Below are 26,065 nucleotides of genomic sequence, written 5' to 3'. Positions count from 1 at the left end.
GATTCGGTGACTGATATTCTGGTTTTGATCTAGTCTTGCTTCTTCGTTTTTGGACTTCGTCTTTAATTTGTTGTTTGCTGATCACCTGACCTCTTGCTTGTTCCTGTTTATGATTTTGCCTCATGTTTTGGATTTGTTTGCCAATTTTACAATACATTCTAAACTGCATTTGCATCTGTCTCTGACTCTGTTATATGACAGTAGTATTCTAAGCAAAAGATGTTTTGCAGACAGCTTTTAGATTGGGTCCTGGCCAACATAAATAATGAACATATATGAGCATCATATAACTCAGTATACGCATTTAATATCCATTTCAACATTCTCCAAGATTTTGTGCAGAACATACAAAACATTTTCATCACTAGTCCTTTGAAATATTTACAACTCAGTATAACAGTAGAAAAACAAAAACAAAGAAAAGATTTTTCAAAGTGCAGTTTCTTTCTAAGAGATTAGAAAGTCTTAGTCTTTTTCTGCATATACAGAATAAAGCTTATACAATAAGTGGCATTCACTATATTAAGTTTAAAATCACTAGAGCTAGATAATAACAGTGTATAGCTATGAAAATAATACTACACTGTATCGTGCAAGTATGCATTTAAAAAGAAGAAATCAGTTAGGAAATGTACATTTAAAATAGTCGAAATTATAAATTTGCAGTTATTTATACATGTACAATGTTTACAGTTCATTACTGTCAAAAAGAATGTGATAAATTTGCAGTCCCCAAATACTTGATTATGATAGAAGAAACTCTGTGGCTATTTCCCTATGGTATGTTTCAGCCAATGTAAAGACCAATTAAAAGTCACGTTTAGATAATCTTTAGAGGCTTGTCTGTCTCCACGGTTCCAAACACAGGGTAAATTATGTCGCCTTTCTCAAATTCTGCATTAAATGTGTAAATATGTTTCCTTTTCTTTGCATCATAGAAAGAAACCTGACCTTCCTCCAAATCTAGACACACTCCTATCTTAGAAGGTGGCGCCTGATTGAGTTTGGTGACTGGTTCAGTCAGGGCCATGAGAGAGCCTAACTGCAGACGCAGAGTCCAATACCCTGTTGCTGTGTTCAGTTTAATAAAGCCTTTGCGTTTAGCAGACTCCTTCACTACACCTATTCTCCAGTCACACTTCCCCTTTACATCTACCTCCCAGTAATGCCTGCCTGTGCTGTAGCCCTCTTGAGCTTGGACACACATCCATCCATTATACTGGTGTTTGTCTTTTTGGTATTCATGGAAACGCTTGCTTGATTGAAACTCGTCGTAGGTCATTGTTCTCACAGAGCATCCATCCACAGACAGCTTGAGAGTGGGATTTGCAGTGTTCGGATCCAGAGTCACTTTGGCTTAAAAACAAAGAAGTGATGTGTTGGACACATGATGATGCAAAATTGTTAGTGCTAGTATTTTTAGAATAAACTCAGAACAAAAACACCAAGTGGTGTCTCAATCATTTTGAGTCTAAATCAAATGTCATGTAGTTATTCAAGTGCTCGGCATAACTGATGGTCTAAATGCAATACCTGATGGTCTCGTGATGTTTTCCCATTCTAAAATAAGAAACATATCCACCATCAGCATTAATACAGTGGTTAAATCAGCTGCATCAAACATCTCTTGCAGGCTTTAATTCTTAAGGTAAAATTAGAACTGACCTTTCTTGGGAATCTGCAAACCATCTGGAAATGAAAAAAAGGCATTACACAAAAGGCATGTTTAAATCTGAGGAAATACACTGAAGTCTTCATTTAAATTCCATGTTATTTTTAATCCAGTGACAAATTACAATTACTCAAAAGCCTAACAGTGACTCCAGGGAACCACGATTGCCTTTACAGCTTTGACACCATTGTGATTTTGGCAAATTTGAGTAACAAAATTATTTAAATATTACATAATACTTTTAATCTCACCTGCTTTTTTAGATCTCGGTTCACTTCTAACACTCTGGTTAAGGAGTGGCAACTGGAATTACAAAGAAGTAACATGAATACACACTGCAGGAATACACATGACCATATTATCTAATTCATCATATGATCATATCTTCAATCACACATGACTGCATTTACCTCAGACTTGTTTTTCTGTGGTAGGGTTCGTATGCTAATGTCTGTGATGGACATCTGTATTTTCTTTGTTGATTTATACAAATCTTGTAGCTCAATAGTTTTCTCCTCTCTGAGACTTTCTGTGCCCTAGATAAAGAGAAACATCCATCACCGATTTACCATGTGATATAAACAGTAAACAGCGAAAATCATGTAAAGCTTATGAGACTTTCCACATTTTGCTACCATGATACTTGTACAAGTAATCATGATATCATTTTCACTTGCTTTCAGTTTTTTTAAGATGCCTTTATAGGTGTGGTATATTACAATGTTTGGTATACAAATCTTACAAAGGCATCTCTTAAAGATTGGGTTGCAATTGAGATACTGTTATTTTCTAACCATTGACATGATTTTAAGCTTCCATTTCCAGTAAGACAGCTTTCTATTTTTGTATTTTGAAAGCTTTCGAGATCTTTCAAGATTTTTGGGAGACTTGATCTGAAAGTGTCTTTATTGCTGCTAATATCTGTGGAATCATCAAGTGAGTGAAAGAACATTAAGAAGTTTGCACTCAATACCTCCTCATTCTCCCCAAAAATCAATCTTATTTTAAACAAAAATAAAGCTAACATCAAACAAAACCTGAGTGTATGGAGTCTTTTTATTGTTAATTATTATTATTTGAAGAATTGGGTGAAAATGTAAAATGTTTAAAATGTAAAGTCACAAACCAAGGCACAAACAAACTAGATTATTGAGACACAAAGAGCAGAATCAAGTGAATTGAGAATGGATTTTTGACCCAGACTAAACTTCCCTTAAATGTGACATGGGACAAAGTCTTCTAAGGTATAAACTTCATCTAGAAAAAAAGATTATAGTCGACACTTTCTTTGAAAGGACAAACTACATTCTAACTGATTTAGTCAAATTGAGATACTGCCAAGCAGTCTGCACGATAAATATGTATGTATGGAGTGTTTCTGCCTATGCTGTTAGTGAACTAACTATTAAAAGATTTTTTCTTACCTTTAGGGATAGGCTTGGTCTGATAAAAGTCTCGGAGTGCACTTTTTTACTTTGCTTCTCTTTGCACAGATTTCTATGACTGTAGTAATGCTGTCTGTTGTATGTTTCTGTAGGAATTAAAGAAAAGCTGTGTAAGTCAAAAAAAATATTTATCTTACCTTATCATCATTATCATCATGTACAGTATATAAGAACAAAGCCAAAGCATTAAAGTTTACCATGACTGAACAAAGAACAAGGATAGTAAAGTGGGTTAGAGTGCACTTTAACAAGTTGACAGCTGCTCATAAGAGTTACCTTCCTTCTGAAATGCTCATTTGTATACTGAAACCTTAATATGCATTTCCATTGCATACACACACAAAAGAGTGACAGTACACTTGTTTTAGGAGGACTGAAGTAAATTCTTGTACTCAGGAGTGATACAAACACTAAACACAAAGCAATCAAACTAGAAATTATAAAATCTTACAAGGTCAATAGGATTCAGTTGTAATAGTAATAGACAATGAAAACAAAGCATGTGTGTGCACACTCAGTTTTTCACATGTCTGAAGTGCATCTGTTCCTTATTTTAATGTCACTGCAGAAATGTTCTCAAAAGTACAGTGTATGTACACCTTTTTTATTTTTTTTCTTTTCTTTTTTTTTAATTTACCTGTTATCCATTCAGAAAACTTCAAAACTCATGCAAGCTATTTTCAAATCAAAAAGTTCACTTGAAATAAGTTCAAGATATGCTGAGAAAAATAAACATTGAAGAAGTCTAGCCATGTAAACATTGTTCTCACACCTCCAATGATTGTATAAATGGGTAGACATTGCAACATGGAGTCAAAGATGAAGCCAAAATGTCTCTGAAGCCCTCTAATGGCTGGCTCCAGTACAATTTTTAACTCCACCCATTCCCATGTTAGTGAATGAGACAGACGGTAATCGTCCATCTCCACAAATTATTTTCATGAATGGTGTTCTGTTATTTTCTAGTTGACCTTGATATCTCTCCCAATATTTTTCCTTATGATAAATGTGCTTTCTAGAAGTTATTTGATGAAAAAAAAGGGCATGGTTAAACAGGTGATTGACAGGTTAGGACATGACAGTCGAGCCTCATGAACGTGCACACACTTTCCAACACACACCTGAAGCTCTTGACAGTTCTATAGCAAATCCATGTCATGTTCAGCTGTAAACTATTCTAACAGACCTTCAATGAGCAATTCTTTGCAGTTTTTCTGGTACATTGCTCATTTTGATGTCTAAGCTAGCACTCTATATTGACATTATAGCTAGCAAATCAATGTGAGTAAACAAAGTGATGGCATAAAGCAAGGCAGCGAACACTGGCTACATTTCTTAATAATCTACCTAATCTCTAAGTTGTGTTGAGTGTAAATGTTGACTGCTGTTATATTTAAGTTGGTAAATTAGCTACTTAAACTCACATTACTTTGATTAAAATGATGGATAATGTCAGCTAGCTAGCAAATGGCTTGCTCAGTCAGTCATGACTGAAAGCTCTAAAATCTTTTCCTGACAACAGTAAAATCAAAATTAGTCTATAAGTTTAGCATTTTAATGATTTTAAATACATTATATATATTTTTAATCTCACCTGCTTTTTCAGACATCTGTTCACTTATAACCCCCTGAAACTGGAATGACAAAGAGGTAACATGAATACACACTGCAGGAATACACACAACCATATTAACTAATTCATAATACGATCATATCTTCAATCACACATGACTGCATTTACCTCTGCAAACCTGATCAGCTCAGTGTATGGACTCTTATTAGTTTTAACTAATTTACCTGAAGCACTCTGTACAGCTCTGTTGCCAGTCCTCTGAGGAACGTTTTGGACTCCTCCAGTGACAAATCTGTTTGTTGTGGGTCAATTTGAGGTTTCTTTTGAAGAATCGGGTGAAAATATAAAATGGTTAAAATGTAAGGTTTTATTTGGCTAAATAAGCAACACATGAACAAACCAGATTATAGGGACACATCAAGGAGCAGCAGTTTAACTGGAACAATAATTCTCCTGTTATTACTGTAAAACTTCTCACATTTAGGGTTTGTATGCTGTTGTCTGTGATGGACATCTGCACTTTCTTCCTAGGTTTGTGCAACTCCTGTAGCACAGTATTTTTCTCCTCTCTGAGATTTTCTGCACCCTAGATAAAGAGAAATATCAATCACCCATTAACCATGCGATATAGTAAACAGTAAACAGCGAATAGACTTAAAATCATTTAAAGCTCATTGTACTTTCCACATTTTGCCCCCATGAAACTTGTACAAGTAATCATGACATCATTTTCACTTGTTTTCAGTTTTTTTTTTTTAAGACGCCTTTGTATGTTTAGTACACTGTAAAAAAAAATAGAGTAATTTATGGTGAAATACTGTTAAATAGCGACAGTAAAACACTTAAATGGAAAAATTTTTTCTGTCTTGCCCAGCTTAAAATGTATTGATATGTAAACCGCAAAATTTTATATGTGTGTGTGTATTATCTGCAATCTGCAAAGTCTGGGCCAGTCTAGTTGTAAGTTTTCATTCAACCCATCAGGAGCCACAGCAATTTCCACCTGTTTAATCAGTTGGTCTAGCCTTTCAAGGGACTATCACATGTGACTCCTGCATGCCTTTTTGATTATTTTTGTTTTGGAGTTTTCCTTTTCTCCCCCCCAACATCTTAATAGCTACAGTCCCCTCTGAAAGTATTGGAATGTCAATTCACTGAAGACAGATCAGAAGATCAAAAACTGAATATGAGACATGCAATCAGAATTTCAGCTTTCATTTCCTGATGTTTACATCTACAATAGTATACTTTGCTTCTGAAATATTCCTTTGTATACAACAATTTCTCAACATACTTGAGTACACACTTACACTAAAGTGACAACACACTTGGTTAGTACCAACCAAAAGTGGACCAAGTAGCAAAGGAAGAAGGTGGCCTGGTCTGATGCATCACATTTTCTTTTACATCATGTGGATGGCCAGGTACATGTGCATCACTTACCTGGGGAAGAGATGGCACCAGGATGCAGTACAGGAAGAAGCCAAGCAGACGGAGGCAGTATGATGCTCTGAGCAATGCTCAGAGGGAAAGTGTGCATGGCACCTTTTGTATGAAGCCAACCCATTTGTCAAGTGATCAAAAATATTGGATCATGTGACTGACAGGTGTTTCTTGTTGCCTGAGTATGCCCTGTTAGATTGATTGTTTAAACAATTAATAGCTTCGAATGTCTACTCTTGGTTTAAACCCTGGGTTTCTCCATGTTCTAAGTTGTTTAACACATCCAGATGTAAGTAAATGAAAGCTGAAATTCTGATCTATCTTCTCATATACATCTTTTGAGCTCAAACTCATATGTCTTTTAGTGTATAGCAAAAACAAAAGAATGGGCCTTGCCATTCAAATACTTTTGGAGGGGCTGTACATAAGCTGATAATTGTGCTTTCTATGTTGACGAACCTTCACTACTTGAAATAATTTATGTATTTTTCATGCAAAAATGGTTGCTTTACTGGAGTTATAAGGATCAACTTTGTATTTTTACCACTGTGAACTAATACTAGAGAGTACTAATACTGACTCCAAAAAGTCCATCTCTCTTTAAACAAAAATAAAGCTAACACAAGCAAAAGCTGCCCAAACACATCTCACATCGCCGTAAGTTAAAATTGTGTCTGCACCTGCAAAATGTCTACAATAAACCTGATAAGCTGAGTGTATGGGCTCTTATTAGTGTTAATTATTTACCTGAAGCGCTCTGAACTGCTCGGTTGCCAGTCCTCTGGGAATCTTTTTGGACTCCCCAGGCAAAAAATCTGTTTGTTGTGGGCCATTTTGTGGTTTCTATAAAGAATTGGGAAAAATGTAAAATGTTTAAAATGTAAATATTTTGCTAAATAAGCAACAAACAAACCAATCAGGTTATAGGGACACATCAAAGAGCAGCAGTTTAAACGAAACAATAATTCTCCTGCTAACATTTAGAAATGGGAAAGAATCAAGTGTCAAGAATCAATAATTGAGTATGAATTTTTCTCCCCAAACTAAACTTACCTTGAATTTGAAATAAGACAAAATCTTCCGAGGTATAAACTTCACCTAGAAAAAAGATTATAGTTGACACTTTCTCTGAAAGGACAAACTACATTCTAACTGAATTAGTCAAGCTGATGTTTGATAAGTATGATAAGCTTGTATGTATGGTGTGTTTATGCCTTGTTGTTGCTGAACTAATTATTAGTATATTGGTATTGTTTATTACCAGACTTAGGGACATTCTTGGTTTAATAAAAGGCTCTGATTTGCAGACTCTTTTAATTTCCCTCTCTTTGTGTGGATTTTCCAGATCGGTATGACTGTGGAAAGCCCCAGTGTTGTATTCTTCTGTAAGAAGGAAAGGAAAACTGCTAGTCAAAAACATTTGAAGCTCTTATTACTTTATCAATATATAAGTAAGAAGAGTCATGACACTTATGATTGCCATTAACTGGACAACGTCAACAAGGAAGATCGTCAGTGTGAGTGCACTGCTAATAGGTAGCTGCTTCTTTTTCTTGTTCTGATATCACAGTGTTGACAGAAAATGTCAAAGAGGAAGTGGTCTAACCATGTTCAGTCAACATTCTCGTCCTGCCTTCACACACAAAGTTGCACAACAGTTTCTCTTCAAACTCTTATAGTATCTAATGCATTCTTACACTCAGAAAAAAGAAAGATGCTCAACACTCAAAGTGCATTTGTTTGCAGTTTTAATATGTCCTAAGTGCACAAGTACAAGCAGTATAAACTATTTTAATCCATTTCTTCAGAGGTTACTTCAGACTTTGTTTTTGCAGGGGAAATTGAAAAAAAAAAACATCCTGTTTCTTTTTTACCTGTTTCTGACAAGGCCATGTTGGTCTGATATGAAAATATCAAAATTTATCCAGCAGTAACGTCTATTCGGGTTGTTGAAAAGCTCCATAAGCGTTAGCAGACAGAGAGAACTGGGAAGGATCAAAACATGAACTTGTTTTTCAGATACTGCAGAAGGGAGTGGCTAATCTGTTAGACCAGTTTTCCTGTGTGTCACACTCAGACTTGGCCTTCTTTCGCTTTTGCTCTTGACAAGCAAAAGCATTTTCCAATAATGCAACCTACTTTTACAAATATTGTAATCTGCTCTGCCAAATAAGCTATATACTTTTCATGCAAAGGATTGCATATAAAATTTGACCTACTGGCAGCATTGTTCATGCACTTTTTGTTCATTAAATATACAGTGCATTCAGAAACTATTCAGACCCCTTCATTTTTTCACATTTTGATATGTAGTAGCTTATGCTAAAATGCTTTAAATTATTTTTTTTCACATCAGTCTACACTCCATACCCCATAATGACAAAGCACAAACCAGATTTGTGATAACTTTGCAAATTTATTTCCAAGTCCAATCACTATAGTGTTGTCTGTGAAGTTATTGATGGAATTGGAGAAGTGTTGTGGGATGCAGTCGTGAGTAAAGAGGGTGTATATGAGGGGGCTCAGCATTCAGCTCTAGGGGCATCCTGAGCTCAAAGTAAGGGTGGTGGATGTGTGTTTCCCCAGCCTGACTGGCTTGGGTTGGTTGGTTGGTTAAAAAGTCCAGGATCCAATTATAGGTGGATACAATAAAGATTACAGATTGTGCAATTTAGTGGCCAACTTGCGGGAAACTATGGTGTTGAAGGTGGAGCTGTAATCTGAGCATTTTGGATCAGTGTTGATGTTCTAAGGGTGTCAAGTAGAAATGGACCTTGTATTGTTGATTGTTGTGTTCTTGCACCATAACAAGTTGATAACAATGGGTGTAAGTACCACCTGCACCTGTAGCACCTGCCGTCTGTACTCCTTTACAGTTGTCATGGCAGACTGCAGCACTCATCCTCTCTTCTTTATTTCCACACTGAGAAGAATATGAACATTCAGCAAATCACAGGAATAACAGAAAAAAAGAAATACTTTTAGCAGCACTGGATTTTCTGTTTATATTTTAAAATCTTTCCATCAGGTACTATATCATACAATGTACTGTCTATGTTGTATGTAACTGGGGTGCACAAAAGATGTGCCATAGTTTCAAAGTAATAAATAAAAAAATAATGTTTTATTTTTACTGAAAAATTGAAAAGGTTAATTTATAAAAGCAAATTAAAGGTAAAAGCAAATTAAAAAGTGTTAATGTAGCCCCAAGTATTTAATTCAGCTGTTCAATTCAGGTCACATACAACATGCTTATCATATCTTCTCACGTCAACCATAAAAAAACATAAAAAGCCCTGATTTTATTGTTGAGTTCATTTGCCTTCCCATTTATGAATCTAAAAAGGAACATAAGGTTTTTGTTAAGAAATGTATGGGTATGCCGTTGTACCAAAAGAATTTGTCACTGAATTTTTTTTTCTCACAGGTGAATTTACCACTGGCATTTGCTCAGTTCTCTTATATCTATTTCTATCTATGCAAATGCACACACACACACACACACTCCTTGGTTTTGATATGTTCCTTGTTCCGTGTCACTAGCTTCCTGGAACCTTTACTGTCTTCTTTATCTCTGTTGCATGCAGATTACTGGTAGTAGCAGGAAGCTGGAGTATAATTCAGGATTAACATGATCATAAAAGCAGCTCTAACTCAGTTACTAAGGCAGCTTACTCTCCTCACTAAATATATAGCTAAAAATAGTATTACTGAATTGTCAGTTCCATATAATTCTCAAGAATCTCTAAGTCATAAAGGTTCTGTATTGTGACAGTGAACTGAAATAATATATTGTAAGGCACTAGAGAACCTAATTCCTTACAGGAAATGTGAATATAGATCTTTAAAAGTGTGTATTTATGCACTATTGTGGTGGCTTGTGGTCACTGAAGGCTGTAGCATTGTGATGCTTTTGCGTGTGTGAACTTGCCATGTCTGAACTTGCAGTTTTCAGACAATAAAGTTAACGTCAAATGGTTGTACTTTCATTTTGAGTTTAGCACAGTGAAGGTTAATATAATTAAATCTACTTGTGTGTGTATGAATTTTGACTATATAAAATTAAATCAGCTTATATGATTTGTTATTGAAATGTTTTGTATTAGCATCAGTGGAGGAAAGTTCCTATCAGTCAGGTACTATTTCTACAAGAATACACCTATAGCCTGAATAACACTGTAATTCAGCTAGGTCGTCAGCTGAAGAATCACTGTGCTCTTTGGCTCTTTGAAAATTTCTGAGGGAGATTCCATTTGTTAGTCATAATCATTATAAATGTCACTACGTCACATCAACTGTACTGTTCAAAGGTAAATAACTTGTTAACTACATATAATAGCAACATTCTATAACTGTATTATAGAAAGTATTGGGTTAAAGTATTTTACCCTAAATATGTCAAACAACTGAAACAAAATATTATAATACTAAAATGTAACTGAATCGCTTTATAAATTGTAATTTACTATGCATTTAGAGCTGATCTTCCTACTGCAGGTAATTTTAAGCAGAACAGCTAACTACACACTGTATAAAGCAATATAAACAGGTAGCAGAGTGTTGATCTTTAACATAGACAATGTAAATATTGTTTTTTAAGGAAGATCAGCTTTAAAACACAAGCTCATATTTCAAATGTGACATGGACTCCACCTCATCTAGCTAAGGTGTTCCTCAGCTTTTAAGTGAAAAGTTAAAACATTATATTTAGCCATTACATTTTCTAATAAGTATTGTGGATCTTATTGGATTTGTTTGCTATAGTATGTTTATGTTTGATATATTTGTTACTATATTTGTGTATTTGTTTCACTATACTTGTCATCTCTTGTATTTTATACATTATGTTACATACATTATATAAACAGCAAAAAAAAAAGGTGATTACTGAAATTGAAAGTGAAGTCTGTTTGGAGACAACCGGCCCTGAGAGCTGCACACTCGCCCACACACACACACACACACACACACACACAGTGTGGACTTTAGCATTTACTACACATAAACTGACAGAGGTTGGTGATTTTAATGCACAGTGACAAACAAAATGGAAACAAGAATGATTGTGCCTTTAGAAATATAAACACTTCATTTCAGTGGCTGTAGTGTTTTATAATACATAGTAATATAAATATCCAAATCATAATACATATCAATCCTCTATGCATATGGACTTTACACAGGATTTTAAGTCCTTTAAAACTTGACTTTAAGAGTTATTCAAAAAAGAAAAAAGAAAAAACCTTGTATTTCATTAGGTTTTACCCAACTATAGGAAATGCAGTATACTATTGTTTCCTAAATTAATTTGAGGACATCAAGTTATTTTATTGTAGGTTGTACAAACAAAAACAATGTAGCAAAATTTATAAAATACCCAAAATGCACAAGTCTTTTACCCCATAGTCCTGGTGATGCTGTTATATATATAGTGAAACAGCTTTCCATTTATAAAAATAGATTTCTTGTTTCTTAAAATACCCTTTATTATTTGAGGATGGGCTCCACTCCTTGCATAATTCTCTGTGATTTTTTTTCCTCTTACAAATTGTCCAATTAAAATCATAAATACACATCATACAGAAGCTAACAGAAACTGGACACTTGGATCAACATGTAGAGCAAACTGTCGGTGAAAACAAAAGGGTAAACATTTCATTTAGCCAAGCCCTAATTTCAAAATGGCTCACACTGTTTCAAACTGAAAGTAAGTAAAATCAACTGCAAGTCTAGTAGTACAGTAAAAAGATCATCAACTAAACAAAGTGAAAGTACTCATATCTTTTGGCAACAGAAAAAAAAAAAAATAAAGGCAGTGTGATGACACAAAGTGTACAGAGATCGGGAGATGGTGATGCTATGCGTAAACTGCAGACGTCTGTGCAGGACCCTGTTTCCGTTCGTGTGGTGTGGCTGCATGTCTCAGGTCACTCATAGACTTCCCACTAGGTTGATATGGCACTATATAATTAATCCCTTACTGTGGCGCTTTACTTCCAGAGTAGCCTCAGTGTGAGATCAGCAGTGGACCAAAAGCCGGACACGGAAAGACCATGGTGCTTGATTAGAGCAAAGGCTGTTCCGTATATATCTAAGTTTGGCCAGACATCCCTACATCCCTATGAGCATAAGAGGTTTTGTCCCAGCCTAGCCCATCTACAGAAGTCATAGAATCCTTACTGCTTCTCCATCACCAGATGACACTGGAGATGCTGGTTTCACGGGGCAGCAACGGCAGCATGGCGTTGTTGTTGGCGTGCGGCTCATCCAGGCTGTGTTGGCGCTTGGCGGTGGGCCACTGGCCGTTAAGCAGCGTAAGTGGCAGGTTGCAGTAGGTGGGTTGTGCTGGCAGAGTGGCTCCTGCTGCCAGCGGCAGCTCATAATCATAGCTGCGGAAGTGCGCGTGTTTCTGCCTTGCCAGTGAGTGCGCTCGGTATGAGCTGCGCAGTGCGGCCCGAAGCTCTGGACGGGCTGGAGCTGCTGCTGTCGACGCCGCCGTGGCCACTGAGATTGCTGAAACGGTGTGGAGGTGAGCGAAGGGGTTCGGCTCTCCTGCGTCTACTGCGGGGGTCCTGAGACTGGGCTGTGGCCGGCGGCATGGCATAGCATAACGCAGCTGCTTCCAGAATCGTGAGCCAGGCTTGTTGCTTCGTGGGCCACTCCAGCGCACCACGGTCAGAGACTTGATAGACTGCTTCAGCTCCTCTACCTCTTGGTAGTTGATGACGCCGCGCAGCTCGGCGCATTCGATCAGAATCACCTTGATCTCGCCTGACACTAGAGAGCTGCGAAGGCGTGACTCCATCTCGAATATGCTCCAGCCACGACGTAACACGTAGCCAGGGGTCAACACAATGATCAGACGCTTGCTCATCTCCACACAGCGAGCCACATCCTCAATATATGCTACAAAACACAGAGAAAGAAACATATATATGTTATTCATATGGAACATTCCTGTTTACTGTTATTGTGGCTCATTCCAGTGCCTGTGCTTAGTTTTATTCAGCTGTGTCTTCTTGTTGTATATTTCCATATTTACCCCTTGGTTTATGTTTGAGAAGTCCTTTATGTGTTACCACAGCAGTTCTAAGCAGTGTTTAAGCTTTTCTTCCCAACAGGTTTGACCCATCAGGAAGAGGGGAGACTACTGAAGCACTTATTGAAGCCTACTGATCCTTAGCCTACAGTCTCAGCCTCTCCAGTCCCTGAGGTCTCACCTGGTCCAGTGTTGTAGTCAAAACCACCGTTTCTGAGTTCACAGCAAGTCTAGTCAGCTTGTGTCAGACCGAATATAAAGCAAGGTCAAGACCATGCCAAAACATGCCAAACCTGAGAAAGTCAAAACTGAGAAATAAAAGCAGGCCTCCTAGAGACATAACCTGTATTTAAGTAGTTTCTCTGGTGGAGTTATTTGAGAGTCAGCTGTAAGTGGAGAATGAATTTAGGCTTCTAAAAGGATATCACCAATGATAGAGAAAACTGAAATTTAGTAGCACTTTTCCACCAATATCATATTTAAGGAACTGTATAAATACAGTACATTTTACACATATGACTTTTTTTTCATAAAGTGGTGGTAGAGGTTCAGTAAATGTGTTAAGATAATGTTTTATTTGTACTGATCAAAAAGTGAAAGAACGCTGTAGGATCAAATTAGGCCACAGGATTTCTTTAAAAACACGAAATAATGTTTAAGCTTATTTTAAAAACTGTCTCCTGAATAAGCAAACAGATTCAAGTATTCAGTTATAATATTATTCTGTAAACAGATTCTGTAAGCATTTATTGATGTAATTTCATTTGTCTGTTTGTTCTCATCTGTCAGCTGCACAAACATTATTTTTGGCATTTCCTGTTGGTGTGTAACATGCAAAAGCACCAAACTGCAGTGGTAATCTTGGCTACTGATAGGGTGCAGAGTGTATAAATACTACTAGTCAGTATTTATATATACATTTATATATATATATATATATATATATATATATATATAATGTGTGTGTGTGTGTGTATATATATATATATATATATATATATATATATATTTCTGTCACTGATTGGGGTCTGGTTGCACTCAGTCTCTGCTTCAGTCTCTGAGCTGTGTCACTCCTAAACCCTGTTCCTGGCTCAGCCCTAGGCTCTGCAATTTCCCCTCATTTAGTACCAGTTCCCGACCTCCTCCTTAACACTGGAACTTTGTTTATTCTCATCCGTTATTCAGTTCCAACCACTGTCTCAGATCCAGTTCCAGTCCCTGTCCTAAGTACAGTTCAGTCCTGACCTGTCCCTGGTCTTTTCTGATTCTTTTTCACAGAAACCAAGGCTCTGCTGATTGTTCTGTAAAATCTTGCACGCATTTTGCATTCTGCTGCTTTGATCAGTAAAAATACAGAGATTGTGTGTGTGTTTCTCATGTCTTACAAAAATATAATGCATAAAAATTAAAAAGTAAAATGACAAATGACAAATAACACTAAAGACAAAATTCACAATGACAGTTAAGACACAGGAAAGGTGCATGAGCAAAGAGCGTGTGTGTGTGTGTGTGTGTGTGTGTGTGTGTGTGTGTGTGTGTGTGGTGTGTGTGTGTGTTAGGATTAAACTCTACCTCTAACAAGCTGTGTCTCATCCTGGTAATGTTCACTGCTGAGACCTAAACATAAACATTCAGCTTTTCATACAACATGAACAAACACATACACACAATACACAGAGACTACACATATAACATGAACTGATGAAGGTGACAAACAATCAAGCACATATCATATTTTGCAAGTACAAAATGTTAATTGAGCACTCATTTAGCTCCAAAAGGAATGTAAGGAGCAAAAACAGTGCTAAGAAGTCTAATCACGTGGTAGTTCTCAAATAATGGGAACTTGGCTTTTCTTCTTCAATCTGTCAAACAGAGTAAGGTTCACAGGCTTTCATGACTACCATAAAAGATTATGTTACATTACACTGAAAATGGTGATATAATATATGCTGCCTCCAAATACTATATTATATACACTCTCAGTGGTTGCTAGTAGTATTCTAAAGCCTCTGCCAAGTGTACAGGTTTAGAGAGGTGGGAAGTAAGATATTCATTCAGTCATATTCAGTAAATGCTTTTTCATGGTCAGAGTCGTGGTGAATCCGGTGCTATCCAGGGAACACTAGGTGCAAGTCAGTGAATGGCAGTACGAGAGATGAAGTACCTCTACAGTGGATACAGTAGCTTCCTAGGGAGGCATTCTCCATTCTTCCACTCCAGACTTGGTCAACAGTCTCAACTAAACCAATCAGTGCACAGTGATTGCCGTGTTATTCTGTGTCAGGTCTCCATAGAGCACTTTCAGAGACTTCATAATTTGAAAGCCTTTATTTGATGTTCAGCATTGAGGCCTGTACAAAAGTAGCTTTGGTATTCTTTTTTTTATCTGCTGCTTCTGATGTATTACAATTTGAGCCCCCTTATAGTTCTGTGCAATTGGACGCCACAAAACTTAAGCACACAGACTCACAAATACAGACAGGCAGACTGACAGAAAGACATGAGCACAAACCCACACACACACACACACACACACAAACAAAGGCTGCACATACTGCTGGTGGGGATGAGATCTCTATCTGGGATGAAGAGTTTGTAGCCATAGTGTTTCTCCAGAACATCAGGAAGGATCTCTAGAGCAAAACGTTCCTCGTCCTGAAGCTCCTGCCCCCACTGATCCATCTCCACTTTACTGTAGGACAGGTACGCATCATACTCCTTATGACCTGAGGTAAACAGATACACAGATGCGATGCCATGTCTCATCAGTAAAAAGCTTCAGCATGACAAATGCAACTACACTGCAAACATGAAACACGCACTCTAGTCTTAAGCTTCTTGTTTTGCTGATGAGTCTTTAGATGCTCATATATTTTATGATGCTAGTCCTAATCAACAATTGTAATTCAATATTTTAAATTTCTTTTGATCTCATTACAACCCAGTAGACAGGAAACAACTGCAGAATCAATCTTCTTTTTCTGCAGATGTATAATTTTCATTAGAGCACTTCTGAAATTAGAAAATCAAAATCATGCTTATAAGTAGGTCTCATACAATTAGGAAAGAAATATTAAGCCATCAACAATGTTAACCCTTTAAACTCTTGCTTATTATTCAGGTATTTATCAAAACAGACTGCCAGTGAGCCTGGCAGGGTAAAAGAAAAATGATCTTGGATTTAAAAAACCCACCCTAAGCACACTAAAAATAACACAAATAAATGGATGAAAAAAAAAAAAAACTCTTGAAAAACTACCATGAAGGGGATGGAAGTGAGTGCTAATTTAGCTATATTCCTCCTTGACAAAATAATGCAATCAGTAATGTTACAAAGTGCAATATCGGACAAATAAGAGTGCAGTTATCCTGAATAGCGGCACAGCTATGATTTGGCTGTAACTGCTAGTGCAATATTGCTTTTATACCACAGTTCTATAAACAAGAAATGAATATAGAGTAACTGACATTTCAGACACACTATGGCCAGATGTTTTGTTTATTTATGCTCTGCTAGCAGAAGTAGATCCTAAAGAAGCCGCACTCACTGATAGCCCATCGGCGAGATAGCAAGCTAGCTGCTCTTTAGGCCTGCAATGATTTGCACATTCCTGTTAAAGGTGCACCTGAAATGAAATTGGCTTCACTTCTTCCCTATTATCTTCATCTGATGAGCTTTCACGGTTTAAATTATATTCCTGAAAAATGTATTGTTTGCCATATCTGCTGATGATGTCGCTAACTCTACTGTAGTAACGGTTTCAGTTAACTGACAGACAAGAGGAGTGATACACATAGTGAAATGTCCCAGTGCGGTTATGCAAATTATAAACACTCTTGGAATGCCAATTAGATTAATGAACCAGAACTATATACTCTGTTACAGTTATACACTGTTCACTGTTATTAATTCAGTTCACTATTTATTTAGCAAACTAGTAGGTAGTGAAGCAATGATTTGAATTAAACTACTTAGTTATGTAACTGTAGACATCTCTTGCTAACAGCACTTCTAATTGGTTAAACAAGTTGGCTACTCCAGTAACTCCAGTAACAAAGCTAACAAAGGTCTTGTTATGATAGCTTGGCAAGCTGAGGCATTTTACACGTGAAGCAATGCACCAAAGATGTCAAGACACAACTTCTGCATTGCCCTTTTCAGCTGAACAGAGAGCATTTATTTCTGTGCTTTCTCACTATTAGTAAATGTGCTGTAATCTGTCTGCATATACCCTGTGGTTTTCTCTTCTATACTCTGTGGTAGGTATCACGTACATGAGGTTTTGAACTATGCCTAACTATGTGTTCAACCAATGCTGTAGCAGGGCTATATATAATTAAGCCTCATTTTGTAGTTTTTATAGGTAGGAACCACTATCTTTCTTGGTCCAGAGAGCTTAAAATCTGAGTGTCTGCTCCTAGTTGATGCTTTTTTTGTTTCAACAGTTTATAGGCACTTTCCTTCCTTTTCCTCCCTAAGGTGTTATGGCCTGATGTGTCCGTTAGGGGGCACTATTGAACCATTGTGACTAATACACCGACTTTGTTTACCTCCATCTGAGTCCTCCCCTCCGAAGTGATGTCTGTAGCAGAGCAGCAACTCGATCCTGTAGCATTTATACACAGAGAGCAGCAGAACAAGCAGCAGCAAAATGGCTCCTAATCCTCCAGCCAGCTCCATCGTATACATCAGCTCGACTGAGAGAGAAACAGGAGAAAGAAATGTCATACAAGCCTTTAGCTATAACAGAACAGATGCTTTAACTCCTGTTGTTTTTAAGCTCCTGTACTGTTTGCTACCCTTGTTAAGGTTTTATGTGGGTAGTATTTATCCATGCAATATTATCAATTCAAATGCAGATAAAGATATTCTGTAGAAAAGGATTATACTGATGAACATGTATTAGGATTTAAAATGATACAAGAAAGCTTTTGCATTACAAAGGATCTGAAAAAAAAACATGTCAAAGAGCCTCAGCTTATGGGTCAGGAGTTCACAAAAGGAGTTACACATTTCAGTCCCTTTAGACTTGGGGAAAGTGTTGTGATGCTCATCAGTGAGCTGTATGTGTGTGTACAAGTCAAGAGCGGAATATTTCAGATCTCCTGACACCGTCTCTCCTTCTGAACTGCCATATAAAGCGGAGATGAGACGCCTTCAGAGCTGCTTGTCTTAAAAGGGAACGCCAAAAGCTAATGCTTGCCTGGAGGAGACCCGCAGGAAGGTGATAAGAAATTAGAAATAAGAAATATATATATAAATAATACCTCGTTTGCTGATCTGTATGCTGGCTTGTCGTCTTCCGTTCCCGTTCTCAGCATAACAAGAGTAATTGCCCAGATCTCCCTCTTCTAATGAATCTATTGTCAAAGTGATTGACATTTCCTGTTCTCCTAGGTGCTCTCTGATGGTCCTGTCAACAGGAAAAACCCAAGGCATCAGTGACACTCAGAAACTCAGGACAGATCTTCCTTGGGATAAGTTTGGATGAAGCTTTAGACTGGTATGTTGTGGTGATCTGGGTTAATACCTTTTCTCTTACACTTTACTGAACACTATTGTTTGTCTCAGAGTAACAATAAAGCATTCGGTTAAAACCTTCACACAGCTGACTAATTTGCTCACGGAACCTTACAAAATGCTGATTTTGCTGGTCTATAATTAATGGCAAATGCATTTATTTGCGTTATTAATCTAATGTTACACTCACATTTCCCTGCATTAACCAAAGACAATCAATGGCGAATTGATTCTGTTCCTGCTGAGGAAAACCACTTTGCAAGTCATTAATTACTGTTTGTTATGGTTGTTGCCACCCAGGTTGATTGTATAAGCTTTCTCATATAGCACACTGGTTTTGTAAATTGGGTACAACAGATAATTTACAGTTCATGTCTGATGACTGATGAGCTCCTGAACCTTAATGGTCACCAAGGGGCCAAACAGATACTGTTGTCCTTTTTCAACACTGTTCACTCAAACAATAGAAGTCAATACTAGGAGTCCAGCAGAAAGCTGCAGGATGAGCTTTATAAAAAAAAATAACTGATGTTGGAAAGATACCAGATGTCTTAAGTTTTTAGATGCATTGGTTTAAAAACAGTAGCAATCTGAGAAGGCATGTTATAAAGTTATTAGGTGTCTCCTAACTGTTCAGAACAATTAGAGTAAACATGAAACTGAATATATAATCCTCCTTAATATCTTTAATTAGTCCATAATATGCAGGACCATATGTCTGTCAGGTAAAACGGAAACACTGCTAGGTCAGGCAGAAAAATAATCCAACGCTCAGACATGCCAGAATGGTTGAAGAAGACTAAATAGTTAGCCAGTTGCTTATTTAAATCAAGAGATCGCATGACATTACGTGTAATGAGCAACTCATGCTGAAAAAGCCACAAATGTCACAGAAATATTACCTTTTTCACATTGGGGAATTCACAAATGTCATGGACAATTAAATTACACATGGGGCATTCGATTTGCATAATTTGTCATACTAAATAAACACCAATGAATATTAATATTTTCCAGTTTTATTAAAAGCAGATTTTGGTTAACATTTGAAAAGATTCAGAATCCAAAGTATAGTGAAATAAAAACATTTTTCTATTTCTATGTTTCTATTTATGGGAAGTAGCTAAAAACTTCTACTTATGGGTAGTCATACCAAACTTATAATGAGAACCCATTGCCTCGTCAGTGCTTGACAGCAGTATTGTAGTTTTTACCACGTCAATTCGACACCCTTCACATAATCTTAAAATGGAAGAAGGTTCTGTTTATTAGAAGCCTTTGGCAATGTAAGAAACATTCTGTCAAAAGATATCAAGAAAATCACATTGGGGAAAGCAGGGTAAGATGAGGTCCAGTGTTATGATGATTTCAGAAATTGAGAAGCGGGAGCAGCACAGATAAATTACAGTTTTATTGATGCACTCATAAGCTACCATGTGAGAACTGAAGAAAAGCATAGAAGCTATCTTTATTTGTTGTGCTTTTTTTAAATAGTGGTGCTGAGATAAGATGAGTCACCTGGCTCAGTGCAAGCTGACTCACTGACATAACTATGGCCTATACAGCACATCACTTTTATGTTCAATTACCTGGCCTACAACTCTTCTATTTGAAGTACTGAAGTTGGGTTTTTTTGGTAAAAGAAGAGAAAATATTCTTTGGAAACATATGACAAGTTAAAATAAAGCAGGTAGACTTTGCAGGTGGAAGTTATATAACACTACTCTCTTTTGGTTTTTTGGCTTTTTTTTCCAGGAAGTGTATTTCACTGATTAGTTTTTTTTGTGAAGTGAAGTTAATATTACTTTGTCTGCTAAACTCTAATATTTTTTTAATTGATGGCTTCATTTGCTTGTATTCGCAACTATTCAACACAGGCTTAACTTACTCCATCAGCATTGGCCCATCTTAGTCAACTTTCTGTCCGCATAAAACTCATAAAAACTATTCTCTCTAAGATGTTAAGCCAGAAGGTCACTTCACTGTATTAATTGAAGACTCACTGTAGGCCATATGAGTATTGAGCAAAAGTTAATAAGGCTCATTTTAACTTTCCAACTTGGCTATATGACACACAAATACTCAACTGAATTGTTATCAGGGACACTTAAAAATACCGTCACTACCACTAGTTCCACTTGGGTGGAAAATCCGTAAATAGCCAGCATTATTGGGTAGAAACTGTGTGCTTCTGAGATAAAGGCTGTCCCAGACTGAAGGCAGCATGAGTCAGCTGTCTTCTAAAAGACTTATTTTAGCCACATTTAAAGGCAGCCTCACATGTATCCTCGACAGAGATGCTGTTGCTTTTATTGAGAAATACTTTTATAAATGTAGGTTAACTTCCTGTCTCATATATATATATATATATATATATATATATATATATATATATATATATATATATATATATATATATATATATATATACTTGCTGTTTTGATTAGTCATAATAATGTGCTTGTCAATTAGTCATTCATTTAATTAAATTGAGCTAGGGAGCATAATGCAACCTGGAAAGCAGTGTATGTACAGTATCTTGCTATCAAGTTATATTAATCAGCTCACTATTTAAGATTACAGTTAACCCTTTGTAAACACCCAAGTTTTACCTTTATCTAAGGTAAATGAAATATCGCTAAAAGTTCCTTTTTGCTTATACGTCATCCAGTGAGATATTGTACAGGTAAACGCCTATGTATGCAGTATAGGAGGTACAGGAAGTACAAAATTAAAAACAAAAACCAAAAATGTAACATCATGATATCATAAATGTGAAAATGTAATAAGCTTAGTCACATATCAGTGACAGACCACTTGTCCTATTTTCCTGCTGCTCAAGGCTGTCGGGGAGATGGCATACGCTGCTGAAGGGAAGGTCATGGCCGACACTGCCAAAGCTGAGAACTCACCCACTTTCCCTTCTGCTAACTGCCCTGAGCATGTTAGCACACAGCAGGCCAGTGACCTGATGAGGCTGCCTGCCCATTGTGGGAAAAGAAAAGTCAGGCATGGCCTGACAGATAAACTGTACATTAAAGGTAATTTTCTCATTTTGAAATTGACTGTATTCTAAAGCATCTCCCAGCATGGAGCATAATCTCACCACACAGAAGCAGTACTCTGTCTAGAGTCCTAGATAATGGCAAAACTATTACTACTTTTAAACAAAAATGATGAATTCAATAATCAGTTTCTGATTGGACAGGAGCAACTAATAACCATAAGCAAGATACATCTGATGTCTACACGAGATGGATTGTGGTGGTTGTGTAATCTGCAGTGTTTCTTACTGTATTTATGCATGTACTGAGTGTGTGTAGCTGATTAGCTGCATTATTGATATACTATGCACTGTGTGAGATGTTACAGTGAATTATTCAAAAGGTTTTAATTTTCAGATCAGTGGGGAAACAGTTGCTAAGAAATTTAAATAAACTCATTTGGTCTAGTACGAGCAGCCTGATGTCCTTTTGTTAATAGCTTACCACTCTCTAGTTAAGTGTGTGATCTGCTGTAGAAATGGTATAAAGGTCTGATCTGTGTCTCTGCGTCAGCTGATTTGTGCTCCTACCTGATATCACTCTCTCGGATGCGGCTCTGGTCCATGTCTTCGATGAACTTCTCTCCCTTCATCCAGTACACGAGTGGGCTGACATCGCCGCTATAGCCGAAGAATGCGCGGCACGTCAAATTGACCGAAGCGCCTGCCGAGGGCATGCAAAGACACATTTAGCATTCACTCACATGCACTTGAGAGTCACATCAGACCTGTGCAGAGTGGAGTCAACATCAAAGACATCATGCTTATGAGACCACTGGCATGGATGATGGAGGTGCTTCTCTAAGGCATTGTAAGTCCCACTAAGGTGCCTCCAAATGATTAAAATTTCCAATGACTTTTACGCCTTGTTATTCTCTCTGATATCTCCAATTTTGTTCTTAATGCACTGAGATTAGGCTCTGTTGTAATGTGTTGGGGTGGAGATGTCTACTCTTCAGAACTGAAGCACTCAGGTGTTACACACTCGTCTAATGAGGTCAAGCTCCGCAGCTCATTAGAGACGCTGTGTAGAAAGCTTCTTTTAGACTGGCAAATTAGATTTTTTTCCCACATGTCTTATATGCATCTGATGTTTCCCTTCAATTCTAATCTGCAAAAACCTGCATCTAAGCTGAACTTTCAAGTCTGTACCAATTTTCATATTTCTTTAGGCTCTCTGAACACATAAATCCATAGGATCAGCCATTGAAGTACTCATTGTATATAACTCAATACATACAATTAATGTGCACACTCCCAATGTCTGCAATTTACATTTTCTTTTATGTGCGTCTCTATTCTCGAATAAATAATTCCTCCAAAATTAGATATCTCATGAATGTCTGATCTTAATACCAAGCTTCACTTAATAAAAATGAACCCCATTTGGGTGATACTGGATACTAACCTCAACTCATCCAACACATACTGAGCTTATCGATAGGTCTGACTAACACGCATGCCTCTTCAATCCTCCAACCCACACCCCCGCTCCTCTATCCCTTGGGATATGATACTGTGTGTCAGCAGTGATGTCAGGAGCATCGGGATGTACAGTATAGAAGCAGTGTTCAGATCTCACTGGGCCAATCAGGGCCCAACCTGCCACCATCACTTACACCTCTAGTCAGCTCTGTGACAAGCAGGCACTCATTAAAACTCTTCTCTCCTGCTATATGGTCGAAAAAGCTTGACTTGAATGCTTCGGGGAGAGCAGGTCTGTATATACTGGATGTATTTTGTATTTAAATATATTTTAATGGGTACATTATATTGTCAATGAACAGCATTTTGCTTTCAGAACAGTTGTATTTCTATTGCTTTCAGAACATTTTCATTTCTTTTGCAAAAGCACTTTCATTTAATGTTGTATTTGAAAGAGACATTCAAGTAAGACATGCTGCAGCCTTTTAATGTATTCAATCACACTTTTACTCAGAAGTGTTTCCGCTCTCTTTGTTGTACTGCCATTGATCAAATAAACACACTAAAATATAAACAGTATAATTGACTTGTAGGCTAATCCTCTTAATGTCCTAGCGTATTAGTCAGTTATTCATCTTAAGGCCTATTATTCAGTAATTACAGTGAAACAAACAGGAAAAGGTGTGTAGTTCTGCAAATTAGGAATGTGAGTCGGGACCTACTGATGGATCATGAGAGTTTGTGTGGCTTACTCGCTTATTTCCAGGATCAGGTTTAAGTTAGCTGGGTCATGGAAATAAACGCTGTTGGACCACCAGCAGCTGATGCTTGCTTGGTGTACTGTATAAAAATTATAATAGGCTAAACAAGTTGTGTTTTGTGATTTGAATGCTCAGTGTTCAGTACAGATACAGGATTTACACTACAGTGCTGCTGAAATCTTGAATATGAGTGCTCATTTATTGGTGTGTAATAAGCTGACTAGCTATAAGGCAAATCACAGGTTTATATTAAAGCACTCATTAAAGCACTGATTCGTTAGTGTTTCTAATAACCCACACAAAAATGTATTAGTATTTAACCAAGAAAGATATGGTGAAATTTCTGTAAGGAGACATGTATTTATTCATATGTATTTAACATTAATGGAAGGAGTCTCTGTAAGTCTTCAGTAAGGAAGACTTTGTGGTTTATCAGTAACACGACATGCTGTGTTTTCTGTCTTATTATCTTCAAGAGAGAGAAAAAAGAGAGGGGAGGGAATGCGTGTTTACAGCTGCTATAACATAAGTGATAACAGGAACTAACGTCTCACAGACGTTGTACAACATGAAATGTAACTATAAATGGATAAAAAGTACACACTGTTCTTAAATTTAAAAAAGCGTAATCGTTGGCAAATGTTATAAGAGGAATAAAACCGTTTGGAACATGCTGTTGTTGGAAAATAATCAACTTTCAGCCCACATCACACCATCCTGTCATCACTTATTGTCCTATAACCGCCTGACACGAAGTATTTTATTCCCCATTGATGACATTCGCTAGATCTGTCTTATCCTTCAGCTGGCATTAGTCTTCCACAAACACACTGTTTATTGGTTTACATGTGTGTGTATGTAACTCTGAGACATAACAAGCAGCATATGCACCAATGTTGGCAGGACTTTGGTAACCAGAGAACACAGTAATTAAATGTGTGAAACTAGCATCTACTTTCTTTCCAACACTGCTGTTAGACCAGCGCAGCTTCCACATGTATTTTATGAAGGACACGTTTTAATTAACTCTTAGTTAATTAAACCCAACATTCAAACCAAATCTATATGCTTGAGGTGCTTGTGGAGAGGAACACTGGCGAAGCAGCTGCTGTGGAATAATGGGAAATAAGATTACTATTTCTACATTGCATTGCCTTCTTATGTTCAAATCAAGCCAGCAGCAAATGCATTTTTATATTCTTCTTCTTCTTCTTATTATTATTATTATTATCCATGTATTATCGATGTATTATTAATATTCATGGCATATATCTGCTGCTGTAACAATGCAAATTTCCCCATTGGGGACGAATAAAGGATTATCTTATCTTATCTTACATTATTATTACCAAACATAAGTAGAAATACGTGGTCAATATTTTTCTTTATTTCTTTATGTACTAATTATTTGCATAAAACAGACAAAACAAATATGAAATTCTGTGGATCAATGAACAGCTCTTTTCTATATCTCCTTTCCACAACTATTTCTCACGTTTTTTACACACTCGCACGAAACCAGACTCAAAAACCAGCACTTCTACCATCACAGAGCAACAATGCCACATTCACCTCATGTCAGGATTGCTGTAATTTAAAGTTCCTGAGTGGTAAAAACCATTTACATCAACCTCCAAGTGTTAATTCTGACAATTTAGCGAATGGTTTTCTTTTTCTCCTAGGCTTCGCTAAACAATTTAGCTCACCTCTTAATGGGAAAGCGCAATAATAATGAGGCTAATGACAGCCATCTTGAATTTCTATCATGTCGCCTACAGCACATGAACTCATTCAGTCAGACGAATGGGAGGTCTTCCATTTCTCCCAAGTTGTCCCATATGACATAAATGTCTTTTAACTCTTTCATGCATAGTGTGCACACTTATGGACAGTCAATTTAAGGCTATTTATAGGAACATATAAGATGGAAATCATTGCCAAATCGCTTGAGCCCATTACTGTAACTGGATAACTATCATTATCCTGCTATCATTATTGCTCTTGCTCACTAGACAGCATGGTCTTTGAATGCAGCTTGTCTCTGGTTTATTTTTTAAAATAATCATAGTTTCTTTTTATTCATGGTATTCCTACACATGGACAATTCATTTACTTGTGATATTTAGAAAAAGTCCAAAAT

At 37.0% G+C, this 26,065-nt stretch overlaps 2 protein-coding genes across 4 annotated transcripts in view; both read right to left on the bottom strand.

Annotated features, from left to right (window-relative positions):
• Positions 1 to 287: 287 nt before the first annotated feature.
• On the bottom strand, positions 288 to 8,166 carry si:dkey-18p12.4 (SPRY_PRY_C-I_1 domain-containing protein). 2 transcript variants are annotated; one of them, XM_026912574.3, is made up of 13 exons: positions 8,008 to 8,166; positions 7,395 to 7,516; positions 7,187 to 7,231; positions 6,881 to 6,976; positions 5,169 to 5,276; positions 4,915 to 5,010; positions 4,712 to 4,751; positions 3,097 to 3,203; positions 2,083 to 2,208; positions 1,924 to 1,975; positions 1,666 to 1,689; positions 1,534 to 1,560; positions 288 to 1,356 (listed from the first exon to the last, which is right to left on the bottom strand). In XM_026912574.3, the coding sequence occupies exons 1-13, from the start codon at positions 8,024 to 8,026 to the stop codon at positions 821 to 823; spliced, it is 1,398 nt and encodes a 465-aa protein (XP_026768375.3). In that variant the 5' UTR covers positions 8,027 to 8,166; the 3' UTR covers positions 288 to 820. The 2 variants fall into 2 exon arrangements, with proteins under 2 accessions (XP_026768375.3, XP_053090600.1); XM_053234625.1 differs by lacking the exons at positions 3,097 to 3,203; positions 4,712 to 4,751; positions 4,915 to 5,010.
• Positions 8,167 to 9,740: 1,574 nt separating this feature from the next.
• il1rapl1a (interleukin 1 receptor accessory protein-like 1a) overlaps positions 9,741 to 26,065 on the bottom strand; it is a 101,221-nt gene continuing 84,896 nt past the window's right edge. Inside the window, exons 7-12 of one of the 2 annotated variants that reach the window (XM_026912572.3) lie at positions 22,271 to 22,403; positions 18,444 to 18,589; positions 17,727 to 17,873; positions 15,731 to 15,901; positions 14,745 to 14,789; positions 9,741 to 13,039 (exon numbers count right to left, since the gene is read on the bottom strand). In XM_026912572.3, the coding sequence (XP_026768373.3) occupies positions 12,324 to 13,039; positions 14,745 to 14,789; positions 15,731 to 15,901; positions 17,727 to 17,873; positions 18,444 to 18,589; positions 22,271 to 22,403 (1,358 nt within the window). In that variant the 3' untranslated portion in view covers positions 9,741 to 12,323. The remainder of the gene's footprint in view (positions 13,040 to 14,744; positions 14,790 to 15,730; positions 15,902 to 17,726; positions 17,874 to 18,443; positions 18,590 to 22,270; positions 22,404 to 26,065) is intronic. The other variant, XM_026912573.3, reaches the window with a different exon arrangement.

Source organism: Pangasianodon hypophthalmus, chromosome 5, assembly GCF_027358585.1.
Source record: "Pangasianodon hypophthalmus isolate fPanHyp1 chromosome 5, fPanHyp1.pri, whole genome shotgun sequence".
Taxonomy (NCBI): domain Eukaryota; kingdom Metazoa; phylum Chordata; class Actinopteri; order Siluriformes; family Pangasiidae; genus Pangasianodon; species Pangasianodon hypophthalmus.
The sequence above is the reverse complement of the archived record's forward strand: the minus strand, read 5'-3'. Positions and strand labels throughout refer to the sequence as shown.

What these genes read in the sequence shown, in the direction of transcription:
- si:dkey-18p12.4 (XM_026912574.3), bottom strand. An exon ending in AGCAGTTCAGAGCGCTTCAG is followed by an intron (nt 5,277 to 6,880) that starts GTAAATAATTAA and finishes CTCTTTATCTAG; the next exon opens with GGTGCAGAAAATCTCAGAGA. An exon ending in GACCAAGCCTATCCCTAAAG is followed by an intron (nt 2,209 to 3,096) that starts GTAAGAAAAAAT and finishes CTCTTTATCTAG; the next exon opens with GGCACAGAAAGTCTCAGAGA.